This window comes from Pagrus pagrus, assembly GCF_965226575.1.
Source record: "Pagrus pagrus genome assembly, chromosome: 14".
NCBI lineage: Eukaryota > Metazoa > Chordata > Actinopteri > Spariformes > Sparidae > Pagrus > Pagrus pagrus.
The window spans coordinates 19,359,998-19,376,193 of NC_140198.1; the positions used below are offsets into that span (position 1 = coordinate 19,359,998).

Consider the following 16,196-nt stretch of genomic DNA (forward strand, 5'->3'; position numbering starts at 1 on the left):
GGGAAAAGAAAGAGGAGTCTCTCAATTCCCAACACTGTAGACGTAAACTCCCCTCTGGCTCTGATGAGAAGGCTTCAGTAACCGTATCCAACACAGAGAAAGACAGCCGGACGGACATTAACTGAGATATATATCTTCCTCTGTCCACCCTATGCTATGTTTATATCAGGTGGCAGTTGTCATTGCCTTCTGCCTCTGTCTTTTTTCTTTTTAATCTCATCAAAGATAAATCCTCATAATAACATGTCATTATAATATCAGTCCTTTTCCTGTAATATAAATTAGAGGAGGCTGCAGCTGAAAGCCCCAGTGGAAACAGTCAATGCTCTAAGGAAATGTTTTGATGTCAAAACAGCTAGGTGGGAGAATTTTCATGAAGATCTGCCTGACTAGTTTTATACCCAAACACATGGGCATCAAGTAGGTGCTTGCAAAAGAAAAAAGTGAACCAGAAAGGCCAAGCTTATGTTTACTGAAACATGATGGCAGCAGTGTTGCTTTGCCAGCTGTCAAAAGGTGCTTTGGGGCTGTTTTTGTAATCGTGCTCCAAGAGTGAGTTTGTGAAATAGAAGTAAAGCTTTTGTTGAAGCCATATGAAGCTCACCCGCAGACTGCTCAAGACATTGTTTTCCAGAAGACAACAGAGGGCTGAATTTGACCTGAGGCCATAACACCCCGTAGTTGTGCCTGTTACATACTAACAAGGCGATCATTTAAACGTTGTATGATGAAATGTGACTCCGGGGTTCTTTTACAACAAGGTAGAACACCTTGTCAATTCCTGCTCCTCATTAATTTCCTCACAGCTTATCATCAGTAGCTCAGCAGGAAGACATTGTACCCTATTTTTGACTTTCGATTACCAGTTGTCATTCAAGTGTTATACATCTGTGACTGTAACATGACTCTGTTTGGATTTCCTTTATAGAAACAAGTTGAAAGTTGACTTCTCAAACTTCAAATTTTATTATAAAACCGCGGTTCAAGGTGTCTGAGGACATTTAACACTTCTGTACTTAACACCAACTGTGTCAGCATGAATAATTATTTCATATTCAAAAGGTTTCAAGAGGGATTTTAAATATGATTAAGGGGAGAGCGCAAAGCTCTGAGACAGGTTTTACATTACACAATAGCAGCCTCCATCAAGGCGAGAAAAGAAGTATTTCCGTCGACATGTTCAAATACCTGGTATGAGTCAGTAATGCAATATAGAAATAATGATAGAAGGAGAATTAATGGCACATGTTGAGAAATGAGCTCGGGCTGGGCAATATGTCGATATTACATTGTTTTTGTGATGTGGGATTGGATATCGTCTTAGATTTCGGATATCGCAATATGATGTTACTTAAATATTCTCTTTTGCTGGTTTCAAAGGCCACATTATAATTAAGTGATGTAATTTTCTGAACTTACCAAACTGCTCTACTTGTTCTAATATATCCCTTTTCTCACTTAATCCACATGCTAATGATTATTTATCATAAATTAATTGCAATAATGTATTGTGAAAGTACCAATAATCATCCCTACAATATTGGTGCAATCTAGATATGGAGGTATGTGGTAAAAGATCTTGGAAAAAAGATATTGTGATATCTGATTTCCTGAAGTGCTTTTGAGGTGATTTCAATATAATAGCAGGATTATTTTAAGGCCAAGTCACGCAGCCCTAGAATAAGCTGTGAAAGTTGGTTCTGACAGTCAAACCAGGGAAACCATATTAAATGAAAGACCCACTGCAGAAGATATTTACACCATGTCTATAAGGCCAGTAAATATTGTGCACACAGTGTACCATGCAGGACCAGAAGTCTGCAGCATTTCATTTCAATAAAACATTACACGAGCCAATTTCACTGTTTACATCCCCTCTCTGGTTGGAGATGTGATGTAGTGCCACCAGCTGCTGGAGTCGAGGTTGTTTGAATAAAAACCTGCCGAGTCTTAGAAGACAAATAATGCGGGGGGGTGGAAACTGCACAGCCTGAAAGTCGCTTATGATTAATATAATGTTATGGTCATGAGAAACACATTGCATAATCACCTACTTAAAGTTAAATGAGTATTGTCGACCTTCACAACCACACCTAACCTTCAGGCAGACGCAATATGTTCTGTGTCATACTGTGATGTACTGACGAGTCTTCCACATTGTAAGAAGTTTATATTATTTGTATTTTCAATATAGTAACAAAGGTTACCACACTAAGTTTGTAGAAAGTCAGCAGAGTACTCTGTGTACTCTCACAGTGTCTTTTATAACCACATTAGCACCCTGACCTTGTGTTGCATTTAGACAGACTGCAAGGCGGCGAATGTGCAAAGGCCAGACAGGCACAGAGACCCCACACGGTTTGTTTCCAATGTTTCTTATTAGTGGCACCCAAAGGCTGGCTTAGGAGGCAGATTTGATCTTTGAGGAAGGTTGGCAGGAGCAGGCAGAGGTTGCTGACAGGGAGAGAAGTTGGTCAACCAAAAGAGAAGCAGCAGGATTCTGTCAAGAGTGATCCACATCAGGAAACCTGAGCGGGCTGCTGGGGAGGGATGGTGCTGAACCCTAAAGAAACATACTGTCCGTGTCATGAAAGATATGTGCTGCATTTCAAATCGCATACTTTTCTTTTTATTATACATACTGCAGCATCCCTTACAAAGTACGTAGTGTTGGATGCATTATGCGTACAATTGGGACATTATTATTAATTGTCATAACATTTTGCCTTGAACTTTGACCCTCTTGCTCATACATCTATCACCATCTGCAGCACGAAACTTAAGATAAAAAGGAAAAGTATGTGATTTGGAACACGGATAAATGAGCTGTCATCTGTCTGTGCTTCCTCTGTGGCCCCGCCAATGTGACGTATCTTACGTACACAGAGGATTGTGGGTCAGAATAGTCAGAAAAGCAAAATTAATGCAAAATGTCACAATCTTGTCCTATCCTGTCCAACATAATTGCAATTTACCATATTTTTCCAGTAATAATAATATCCTAAAAACTTCAAATGAAAACAAAAATTGCACTTAAACTTACTGGAATCACTTGAAACAAATTTAATGCATCACAGGTAGGACACACATTTTTTTTTCAAAAAATATCAGGAAACCAAAGTAGGACTGTACATTAGGGAACTAGACACCTTTTTCAATTATTGTCAGGATATTCATGATTATCTCGATTCACAGATAATGAAATTTTACCACGATCAACTTCTTGTGAGTGTTTCTATCACGATCCACAGTTAATTATTTTATCGTCCCCTGAGACAACTAAATCTTTCTCTGACATACTAAATAGTTTTATAGTATGGGTGCTTAAACACAGACATGCTTTTACCTCTTTAACAAGGTTTCTGGCTCGATAACTCTGAGTTATACGGAAACTTTATAGTCTGGACATTTTGAGTGAATAGGATATGAAATATTTCCAATTAAATACTTTTGTTTGATGTCTCACATTCATTTTCTGTTTCTCACCTGCAGGATCAAGGAAAAATCGGTGTCATCTTCAATGTGGGGACGGATGACATCACCATCGACGAGCCTGCCGTCATAGTAAATGACGGCAAGTACCATGTTGTACGCTTCACACGCAGCGGTGGCAATGCCACTCTCCAGGTGGACAACCATCCGGTCATTGAGCGTTATCCACCAGGTAAGACTGCCGGGGCAAAGTATGTGGTTACATGATACATAGACAGGAGGCATGGAGAGAGAGAAGGATTGCATGTCTGCCTATCAAACATAAATCTTCGAAGCAGCAGTTGTGAAATGTACTGTTTGCAAAAAAACCAAAACAGATTGGCAATTTGCCAAGTGTCGTATTTTAATTCAACTCTCCCATCTAGTTATTTCATCGCTCTGTCAGCTATCTATTAAGTTGCCACACACACTGAACTGGACATGCCATATCGGCTAAACAACATAATAATCTGGAATTGATACATTTGCCTCAAGCTGCCTTGCTAAGTATACGTAGCAATGAACGGGTTTTCATCAGCAGCTGTCGTTTTTGCAGTCAGTTTGGCAGACAGGTGCGAAGGATGTAGCAGATAAGACACGGATCTTAATTTACTGCAAATTAAAGCAGCATTTTTTCCTCATCTTTCCTTTTAAATTGGCTTTTTATGAGTATATTAAGGATAGGCATATGTGGATCAGGCAGGATTTTCTAGACGTTTCCAAAAGATGTTCAAAATAAATATGAGCCTAATCTGCTATTTATCTATTTGATGTTAATCTACTGATCTCTGGTCTAACGAGATGGTGTTCACTAAGCAGGGTGAATATGCTCTTTTTATTCAGCTGATACATTCTTGTTGACATTGACAGTTTTGCAGTGAACGTGCTTAAATTTATATCCATCTGTCCACAGACATCATGGGAAGGTGACCTTTCCGTGATGTCTGTTTTACATAAAAAGATTGATGGATATGAATGAATTCATACTGTACTCTGTCAGTTAAAGGGCTCAGCTTGATAATGACTAAGCCAGACATGTCTTTACATTTAAATGTTATAATAGGTTTGGTGTCCAGGTAACAGCCGGATGCTGTCACGTAACACGCTGTACATAAACATAAACATAATAATGAATTAAGCTGCCTGGGGATGGGAACGTTACCTTATCTTGGTGTATGTTTTAGGTCATCATGTCCTTAGCTACATATACATTTATCCGTTCCATAATTGGAAATTTTAGTCTTTATAATACATTCATGGCGAATGAATATCAAACGTAAATTAGATTACGACAAGCAAAAATAACAAATAAACATAAAGTATCTACAGATACACCTTGGTAAAAAAAGACAAGACAGGTTTTTACCATCTCAAAAGTTTAAAGCGCACCAACCTGTGCACACAGATACTTAAAATACACGTAGACCAAAAAATAATTTGATCACGACCGGCTGTGCTTTAACCTGTTCTGAACCAATCAACCAATTAACCTTATTTAGAACAGGTGCACCAGCTGGCGTAGTGGGAGCCAACCAAGTCCCCTCTCTGCCTCCAGCTGGTGCTCAAAGCACACACACACACACGCACACATATGCACACATGCCATGGCTGCACATAAATCAAAACTGTGTAACGGTGACAGCCATTTGTGTTGTGTGTATTCTCTGTCAGCTCGCACTCAGTCATCGGTGGTTTTTAAAATATTGCTAATGGTGAATAACTAACGCGCATAATAGCATCAATCATAAACAAGGGTAAAGGGACTGTACGTCACACAGGTGACAATTAAAGGAGACATATTAAGCTCATTTTCAGGTTCATAATTTTATTTTGGTTTACTACTAGAACAGGTTTACATGCTTTAGTGCTCAAAAAACACACCAGACATGTGCTTCTTCTTTTAGCTCCTGTCTCTTTAAGGCCCCCTCCTGAATACCCAGTCTGCTCTGATTGGTCAGCTCGCACATGCCTGACCCAACACCGCTAACAACAACAGAGCAGCTGTGCTAAATCAATTCTTACATGCCAAACTAGCCGCTAGACATAAATTATGTACAATAAATTATGTTTGACTCCGTCATGTTGTGTGATGTCACAAAGTCACGGGAAATAAAGGCGGGACTACTGACGAGGCGTTTCAGGAGCAGTGTTTTCTGTGGGAGGGAGGAGCTTCTGTTGGTGCAGACTTTGACCTTTTTAACTTCCAAGATCTTTTACATGCACGAGAACCTACATAAAACACTGAAGGGAAGGAAAAAATCTATAAAAGCTTAATAGGAGTGTAAAGATACATAATTGATCTGTTGGCCTTAAATGGATGTCGAACAACATTAGTGAAGCAGCAGCTCCTATACAAGGGCAGTACCTGCAGCTCTCCAAAGGCTTAATGAATGTGCAGCTTCACTTATTTTTAAACCGGCTCTATATTAAAGCTTACAGTCAAAAACATAGTCTAGGTAAGCTTCACTATAACTGTCACACACTGTCATGTACTCTGCCTCCTTTTCCATGTTGCGCTATAATCCTAATCCTTTTTATCCATTCATTACTGTCCTATGTCCAACAACGCTTTTTATTTACGTTCATAATATGCAGGTTAAACATGTTTTCAGATAACCTGCTCTTAATAAACTCTACATACAAACAAGGTACCCGACACATAAATAGTAGTAAATCATAAATAATGTCAACAAGAATTTAGAAGCTTTAAAGTCAGAACTTTGTGGAAACCGTGTTGCTGGTGATAGAAACTCTTCAATGCTACAGAAGTACAAAACTGAATGAAAACCATTTATGACACTTGACATTCACTGGGCTCTCCTATTGTCCATTTCATACTGTTGAAGTTTGTATCATACAGTATATTTCCTTTTGCAGATTTCATTTGATTAGTTATATTCTTCTATGCTTGCATGTGTTCAATAGAGAGCTGAAGTCCTGCCCCCACCTGAGAGCAGCTTCTGTTCTGTTAACCCACAGAATTACAGAAGAGCTTCAACCACTTCTGGACTTGTTCATAAAGTTTGAAATCCTTGAAAGACATAATCAGCAATGTTTTTTAAGCTCCTGTGAGTTTTTGACAAGCTGTCTCACGGGAGCTGCAGTATAAAACATGGAGTATATTATCAAAATACGTTGTGGAACAGAAGTGGGGTGAGACTTTGGCACTCTGTAACTGATATCTCTTTCTGCTGTATGTTTACATGAATTAACCTCTTTTTATACAGTACATAAAATTATTTTCCATTTTACTGTAATTGCTGTTTACCTAAGATTATGTTTTTCTTAAAAAAAAAAAGCTAAATAAATAACACTAACTAGAGTAGCATTATAAATAGCCTAAACACAACTCTAATTAGCATTAACACTGTTACTCGTAATAACTAGACAACACTAAGTAACGCACAAGTTTCTTTTAACTCACAGCTGGGTTAAAATTGATAACTTGTTAAACCTGTTGGCCATTATAACACTGTTTCTAACCATGTGATCTTTCAGCTTGCAGACTTTAACCTTTAATCTGTCTCTCCAAATTCTTTGAAGGACACTATGATAATGAACGACTGGCTATTGCTAGACAAAGAATCCCATACAGACTTGGTCGGGTAGTTGACGAGTGGCTACTCGATAAAGGTAAAAATTAATTGATTAATTAATTAACTACTAAATAACCTTTCCCCATGAGAGGTGCAGTGCCAGAAGACAAGGGTGACAAGGATCGAGTTACCCAGACGTCTACCTCCATTTTAATTGGAATTTCTATTGGCTGATGCCCACACAACAGCCTCAAGTGGAATTCAGAATTAGTAATATAAGCAAGTGGGGTAAAGCATACTTGCCGTTTATTCTTTGTCATCCTTACACCTTGTGGAAAAGCTGCACCTTAACGAATATTTTAAACCGATTAACTAAAAACACATAACCCTTGTCTAACCCTCTATCGTCCCCCTTAACCATTGTGTGTAATTAGATACTGTGTGTAACTATTCTAAGTAAAAACCATTAAAATGCTGTGTAACATTACATTAACACCAGTGAAACTAACATGTGGAGCGGGTCCTTTGTCTTCTTAAACTGAACATTTTTAATTGATCACACCAGAATAACTCCTTCTCCCCTTATTGTTTCCTTCAACCTTGTATTGCTTTGCCTTGTACTACAACATCCACGTCAGACTCTCAAGCCTGAAGTTTGTTTTTGCTGCGACAAAACAGCCCTGACAGGCTGTTAAAGTAGATCACTGTTTGCAGCCATTAACTTTGCTAATAAGTATTCTCTTGAGATGGGCCCATTACTGCAGTCCTCCTCCTCTGATGTAACAAGGCTTATCAGTGAAGCTGCTGACAATGGTGCCGTTAGATATCATTGCCCCTTTCAGGAGGTGAAACAATTGGACCGGAGGGATCCCAGAGCAGAGCATGTTTCGATGGCCTGATGGCTCATGAAGTCAGTGGAGGGAGGGATGTTTTTCTGTCATTCAGCTTTACACAGTCTGAAGTTTAGAAAGACATTTTAATTACAGGCCCGTCTTTGTGGGAAAAAAAGGAGAAGAAGACATAAGATATGCATCTTTGCACCATCTGTTCTGGAGTTAAGAGATAAATAAATTATTTTGTTCCCTACAGACAGTTTGCTAAATCGGTGATATTTAAAATTGCTATCTCTGTCCAATCAAAACATTTAAATAGGCGCTTAAATGTAGACTGTAAGCCTCCTCTCATGGTTGTAACCTGCATGTATAAAGTCTGAATTATAAACTTGCTGCTAATTAACCTTCCCCTTTTAAAGTTAACATCTAAATCGAGTTTTAAATAAATTACAAACTATTATTGTTCACTAAAACCCACCTGGTTCAAATGATGTTCCTGTGCAAGCTCTCCCATGTGACATCTCTATGTCTGCTCCGCCTGTTCTCTCCCTTTTTCCACCTCTTTCTATCTCTATGTCTCTGTCTGGCTTTAGGGAGACAGTTGACCATCTTTAACAGCCAGGCGGCCATTAAAATTGGCGGCCATGACAAAGGTCGGCCCTTCCAGGGTCAGATTTCAGGGCTCTACTACAACGGCCTGCAGGTGCTCAAACTGGCTGCAGAAAACGATCCCAGCGTACAGGTGGAGGGGAACCTGCGTCTGGTCGGGGACTCGCTCTCTGTGGTGACCACCGACACCACCTCTGCCACCCCGCTGGCTGTGTCTGACATGTCCACCACAATCATGGAAACTACCACCACTATGGCTACCACCACCACCCGCAGGCAGCGTTCTCCCAGCTTGAGAGAGAGCATCTCAAAGGTCAGAGAGATTATCAAGGAAAGAGAGCATAATTTATCATTAGCTGGAAGTTAATTGGTTTATAACTTGAGATGATGAAGTTACACAGCGCAGGAAAGAGTGAGGAGGGGCGGCGTGGCTGTGACAGAGACACCATTCACCTTATTACAATTATTATTACATACAAAATGATTTTGAAGCTAAGCTTAATGTTTCTTTAAGCAGGTTTGTGGAGATGCTTTTCATTTCTGCAATATTTAATGACCATTCCTGAGAATTTAATATGTATTGATTCAGTTTTTTATTGAGTATTGAAAAAATCCATTGTGTTGACCCAAATATTACAACAATGAATACAAATGATAAAGTTAATAGCTCGTTAGAGTTAAAAACTAAAGACGAAGTAGGGAATAAAGAAGTACAATCTATCTTTTTTCATACAAACACATCCAACCATTAATGTTATGTGTCATACTGCAGGTTTGCTTTTTAATCATTAATCTGCATAATTTTAAAAAGCACACAAAAAAGATATATATTGGTAATCAAATAGTAACAAAATATATGTAATAACAACATGAATTGGAGGTTTTTCATTTATGGTGTATTATTTGCACTTTGAAGTTGAACGTGTACGAACAGATGTTACTGTGTCATCCAATGCGAATAAAAGAACACGATCACATAACCAAGGACAATCAGAAATGACATGTGATCCCTCGGTTCCAACTTTGGAAAAAGGAGCCCCAGTCCATTTAATGGAACTGAAAACTTTTTATTGAAAGTAAAGAAATAAAAATCTGCTTCTTTTTCCAAAATGTTATGGTAATTCATGTTTGAAGAGCTCAGTGTGTCAGAGGAAGTTGAACTCTGATGTGAAATGTGTGCAGGGGTCGAGCAGAACATGAACTCTCTAAAGAATAAAAGCAGCTTTTGTATTGGTAATCATGATGAAAGTTACTGTTAAACCTTGAAATTAAACCAAACCACATAAACTCTGCAGCAATAATTCATGTGACACACCGACATGTATCGTGAAGAAGGAGAATTCTTACACAGAGAAATCATTAAACCAGATGTTGTTATTGTCAAATGCATTACACACATATATAAAAATATCATATGCAGTCATTTTTAGAATAAAATGTTAAATCCATTAAACAATGCATGTATTCTTACAGATTTGGTCCTACATTTCCGACTTTTAATTCATCACATAAGCCATTTTATTTCCAAGTGTGCGAAGGTGAGAGCGACATTCATGCTTCAATATTAGTTTTGATCAAGTGCAGCTATGCAAAAAAAGACTTTCTATTGAATAAATTTGAGGAACAGATTTTCACACTTTGAGCAGTCACAATACTGCATCCAGCCTGGTGAAACATCACCCACCAACCACCATTTCAAATGAGTTGATTTTTGTCCAAATCGCTGCGAACCTGCCAATTTGGAAGGATTTCAGTGGTTGTTCTTAGAGTCCTGAGGTTTCAAAGACAAATCCCCCTGCCTGTCCTAATAAGAATACACAGTGCATTTTTCATTACATTTCTCCAGTCCAGTTTGTCCTCAAATTGCCTTCACTGTATTTTCAATTTGTCCAACTAATCCATTAGTGTACTATCTTTTCCCCGCTCTGCTCAGGTAGTCCATTGTGCACCCTAAAAATCCAATTTAAACATGCTGAAGCCCTGATTAAGTCAGTCGTTTTATACTTTTGTGGTAATAATATAAAAGAATTAAACAGGGAGCAAATATATGGAATTAACTGAAAACATGTACAACATCTATCCTACTGAGAATTTTACTCTCTGCCAGTAGTAATGCTTTGTTTATAAGCACATGAAGCCAGCCACAGGGGTGAAAGATAAAAAGCAGCTGCATTTGGGCACATTTTGGATTTGTAGTCTTGCTAGTGTTGCTCCGAGCAAAAACACTCAAGTGGTACAGAGCTGCATTTTTCTCTCAAATAGGACAGTCAGCCAGCAACCAGAACCATAAAACAAAAAGTGAGCAAAAAATCTAGACAATGAGAACATGTTGACCGTGTGTTTGATAAAAACTTCTTTTTTTTTTTTTTTAAATCTCCATTTTCCTTTCAGCCACAGAACTCTGATGATATTTTGGTGGCATCGGCCGAGTGTCCAAGTGATGATGAGGACCTGGAAGAGTGTGAGCCAGGAACAGGTGGGTCAACCACGGTGAACAAAGATGGGAGTGCAGCTTCCTATTCAACTCCGAGTACAGTCCTAATGCACTGACGTCAGACGGGCGTCATTAGTGTCACATTTTCAGCTCAACAGTTTTATGTTTCTGCAGCTATCATACACTAATTTATTCAGGGGCTCTGTCAAACAGCTGTCCTCATTTGGGAGACTCAGCTAGCATCAATTCACCCTGTATGTTAGCTTTTAAGTCCTAACTCACTAAATTGGTTGGAAGAAAATCTTTATGAAGTGCACTGCAGTCATTTAGAGCGGCTGACAGTGGACAGAAGATCAGGCTGAGACAGAAACAAGCCGTGGAATTTAAGAAGGAGGCTGGCCTTATTACGGGTGCCTCAATTATTAATATGACCTTATCAGAATTGTTTGTTGTTGACTGGCCCACAAAGTGTGACTCAAATAATGATGAGACAGAAGCTGGTGGCCATAAATAACCAAACTCTGCAATATTCCTCAACAACCAGAAGACACTCTTTTACTCATTTCATTTAACATTTATTAAACCAGGAAAATGTCACGGTGACGCTCTGACGTCACAGTCTGATCAAAGTAAAATGTCAATGCATGCTGTGATCGCTCATATGTGAATATATAATTTATTTACAGCTAAAGATAACAGGGAATCTTTATCCAAATAGTGATTAAAGGTCCCATATTATACTCAGTTTCAATTTCATACTTTTATTTTGGGTGTCTACTTGAAAATAATAACATGTTCAAAGGTGCAATTTGTAAGATTTTTCCTTTAAAACATAAAAAAAAGGAACATTTACTCTTTCATACTGCTCCTTTAATGAACAACACATTATTTTTTTCATACTGTCCACTGCTGCAGCACCTCTATTCACCCTCTGTCCGAATGTTTGGTTTAGTGCCTGTCTCTTTAACCCTCCCGAAATTCCCAGTCTGCTTTGATTGGTCAGCTCTCATAGGCTTGAGCAAGCACCGCCCACCATGTTTTCACATCAGCTCTGCCGGTGTTTGTCCGACGGCATTGACTGTATCGTTGTGACATCACAACCTTACGGAAGTCCCGATGGCTCGTTTCTGAATATGTGCATTTCTCCAGGGATTGAGCATTTTGATACTTTGAATGTATTTATGTAGCATTTGGAATCAAAAAAGACAAAAAAAAAGCAATCACACTTTCCACAATATGGGACCTTTAATTCAGCATGTTAGCATGCCACCATTTGCTAATTAATATTTAGCACAGACAGTACAGGTGAGACTGAATGAAATGTCTTTAGTTTTGCAGGGTCTTGGCACAGTTTGTGAATAAGGGCTGTGTGCATTTCTCAGTGTATTGCGTGTTTTGATATTTTCAAATTAATACAGTACAATGCTGTATATAGCAACTACACCGGCTTTGTAATAAAAAGACGTGGAAATCTCACTTTTCTATAACACAATGCAGAACACACTGTTTATTTGTTTATTCAGCAGGCCATAATAATAATTCCACATGTGATTCCTACATAAAATAACCTGTCTGTGATTTCTCCTGTCACCCCTCAACCCCTGCCTACAGATGTGCACACATTCGATTTCCTGTTCTTTTGTTTGTCATGTGCTCTGTTTGTTATATGCTCTTCGTTCAGCTGCCGCCTTTCATGGGTCATCTTGTATGTTTGTGTCTACATGTGAGCTCTTTAATGTTCTTGCCATATTGCATAAGATTTTTATAATATTACTAACGCTCTTAATCTGCACACCCACACATTGGCTCCATGTGAGAATCAAGAGCTGCATACATCGTTCAAGAAACAACGTCGTGGTGTTTTTAATTTGTTTTTGCCAAACGTTGATGTAAATACCTTTTTGTATTATAGATCGGGATAATCTGTGATCTCTATAAATGATATCACTGATAAGCCAGCTAATATTAGTCTAATTCCTCAGTAATATGCGTCATAATGAACAGATTGTGCCTCTATTTTAAATGAGCTCATATTAAAACCAGAATTCATATTATCATGCTGTTCTAATTTAGGATCCCCTACCTTTTCTGTTTCCTTTCTAGGAGGTGAATTAGTGTTGCCTATTATAACAGTGGATTCCCTTGAGCCCCCATCCATCGCCACCCGTTACCCCGTCATCCCTCCTCCCCCGACCCTCCTATCCCCTCTTGAGACCACCAAAGAGTCCCTGATACTCCCTCCTCACCCTTCCTGCCCCCCGGACCAGGAGGACTGCGGTGACCCTGTGGAGGTCTCGGCCTTCGGCTCTGGGGAGATGACGGAATCAGATGACGAGGACTTTTACAATAATAACTCCCCCATGGTCACTGACAGGACAGTCCTTCCTCCACCTCCCACCGCTGGTGAGGGTGGAGTCCAGAAACCCCGCCCCTTACCTCCTTATGTTCCCACCACCAACCCTGACCAGCTCCACATCCCTGCAGGCAAAATGAACACCCGCGACCAGGTGCTTCTGCCCCCTGCTCCTCCATCCTCCCGAAACACACCAGGACTAACTTACCCCCCCAATTTTCCCCATGTGCCCACAGCCAACCCCACAGCCTCCGATGAAAAGAGCCAACCCGGTGCCGTGGAGGTGATCAGGGAGTCCAGTAGCACCACGGGGATGGTGGTTGGTATCGTGGCTGCTGCTGCTCTCTGCATTCTTATCCTCCTCTATGCCATGTACAAGTACCGCAACCGGGACGAGGGCTCCTACCAGACAGACCAGAGCCACAATTTTGCCAACAATTCCACTGTGGAGGGCAACGGAGCAGTGGTCAAAGACAAAAGCACAGCAACGGCCTCTGTGGCCAAGGCAATCACAAAAGGCAAAAAGAACAAAGACAAAGAATATTACGTCTGAGAACGGAGAAGGCGAGTGTGGACTGAGACAAGAGGATGAGAGCTTTTCTTCCGCTCCCCATGTTTCGTCAGGTCGACCATCAGAGAAATTTCACAGGCCACATAAACACAACTGCACAAAGCAATCGTGTCTTGCTTTTAACAGTTACATTTCTCTCAAAAGTCGAGGTTGCCCAGCTCGTATTAGTGATAAAAAAAAATCCTCTACGGCACAAGATCTGACTCATCCTCTGTGTCACGACGTGCACTCATTCTGCATACACTGAGTTTTTCATTTTTTTATGTTTCAAACAAGCTAGGACGAGGCATATCCACTTTGGCTTTGTATATAGCATGGTACAGTGAAGAAAGTGCTGAGAACATCCGGACAGATTTGCCTAAATGTTTTCTTTGTACTTCTTTGTAATGCTCTATCTCAAGTCTCAATGTCCCCATTATAATATATGAGGCAGAACCAGGCCAGTTATTGAATTTTTATGGTAGATGAGCACAGAGCACCCCAGTAATTCTAAAAGAGAAAGCTTTTATTCGGATTAGAGATCATCTCTGCAGCCTCCATGTTATGTTGTGTGGTTTAAGTCACTCTGCCTCTGTCCACGGGAGAAGGTGTTATGTTGCTGGTGCAGTATCATAAATGAAGCATGATGTTTAGCAGCATTTTAAAGGGATTACTAAATCACTCAACACACTCCGACCAGTGAACCTTACAGTATGATGGATCAGGATCATTATTAATGTGAGATATCACAGTCAAATTGCCATGCCATTCCAAGTGGGGATAATTGTGAACAAGTCAGTCTACACCAGTGAAGGTATTTCTCTGTAAACATTGCTTGTATGTACATATAGAGGTTAGCAGATTGAGTACGCCGGGGAATAGGTGTGAAGAAGAATAAGCGCCCCGACACAGCTTTCCCGACGACATCAGAACTGCTGGAGCCCGAACGCTACAGGAATTTTTTTGGGGAACACAGAATCACATTTTGAAGAAGTTTGTCTTCTCGGAAAGGGAGAACCGACCCGCCTCACCGGAGGCTGGCTCTTTCTTGTTCTGTTCCTTTCTCAAAACTGTCATGGGATAATTCAAAGGCACACAGAAAATGTAAACATATCTTTGAGACATAGATATTCCTTGTAAAGCAGCCAAACATGTATTGTTTTTTTCTATCAGTTACTAAAAGACTACTCTATGAGATGAATAATTGAAGGTTTGTGAATTGTATTGATATTTCTCTGATATTTCGATGTATCTTGTTACCACTCCTCTTAACACACACATTTTAGATTGCCTTTTACTTCAATCCAGAACAAAAAGCACACTCTCCTCCAATAGCTGCAAATACGTTTCTTTGCATTATTTACCGTTCAGATTATGCAGAGAAAACACAAGGATGGAACAAACAAATGTTTTGTTTTGTTGCATTGTGCATTTTATATGTGCTGAATCTGTTACTCAATGGATCTGATAATATAAAGCCATTTTCTGTGTTGAGTTATGTCTACATTTACTTATTCATGCTCTGTGATTTCTTGTTCTTTTTTATGAAAGTGCCATTTGACATGAGCTGCTCAGCGCTCTGAAAATATTCCATTCCTCACTCATTGCTATTGTATAGTGTTCATGTGAAATGGATCTTAATATGTGTACAGAACGTGGATAAAGATGAAAATACACTTGATTATATACTTTGTACACACCTGTGTTGTGTGTTGATTATTGTAGACTCACAAAGGAAATGCCCCTTATCTGCCTTTTATTTTTGAACACAGACATTGTAGGACAAACTGATACTGATATGAATTAAATAATAAATGAGGGTATGTTATGAGAACATAAGTGACCATCTCATAGACACATATTTCCAAATGTGAATGTTAATACACTGATGGGCGGACGATAAAGCTTTGGGAGTTGTGAATCTTTTGGGATTAAAGAGGCACTGAATTCACATCGGTGTAATTGTACAAAGGTCACACTTAGCTAACAAGATAAGTTAACATGTTTAACATGAAGGAACAGCGTTTCACACAAATTGCAGGTCATGATGGGTTTTAAAAATGTGTCTTACACTAGAGTTTCATCATCGTCTACCCTCTCTCTCTCGCTCACTCTCTCTTTTGGGCGCTGGTGTGTGAGGAAAGCCTGGATGTCCATAATTCATGATAAAATGAAATGTTTAGGTGTTTTTCTGCACCTGACACTACTGCAGCAGTTTTAAAAAAATATTTGGAAGGCTGCCTTAGACACAATACATCAAACCAGCTGATGTGTCGGTGGTGATTCACACCAGAGTGCGATAGGTTCAGGTCTCGCTCATGGCACGTGTTGAAATTGAAATCTATAGTAACTCGGTCAAACTCATTGCAATGACGCAATGACGTTGTATTGTTAGAAGTGAAGGAGCCAG

At 39.5% G+C, this 16,196-nt stretch overlaps 1 protein-coding gene across 1 annotated transcript in view; it reads left to right on the forward strand.

Annotated features, from left to right (window-relative positions):
* LOC311269105 (neurexin-2-like) overlaps positions 1–15,481 on the forward strand; it is a 137,614-nt gene extending 122,133 nt beyond the window's left edge. Inside the window, 5 exon segments of the mRNA XM_084373096.1 lie at positions 3,493–3,664; positions 7,015–7,104; positions 8,434–8,762; positions 10,841–10,925; positions 12,987–15,481. Coding sequence (XP_084229222.1) covers positions 3,493–3,664; positions 7,015–7,104; positions 8,434–8,762; positions 10,841–10,925; positions 12,987–13,789 — 1,479 coding nt within the window. The 3' untranslated portion in view covers positions 13,790–15,481.
* The last annotated feature ends 715 nt before the right edge of the window (positions 15,482–16,196 follow it).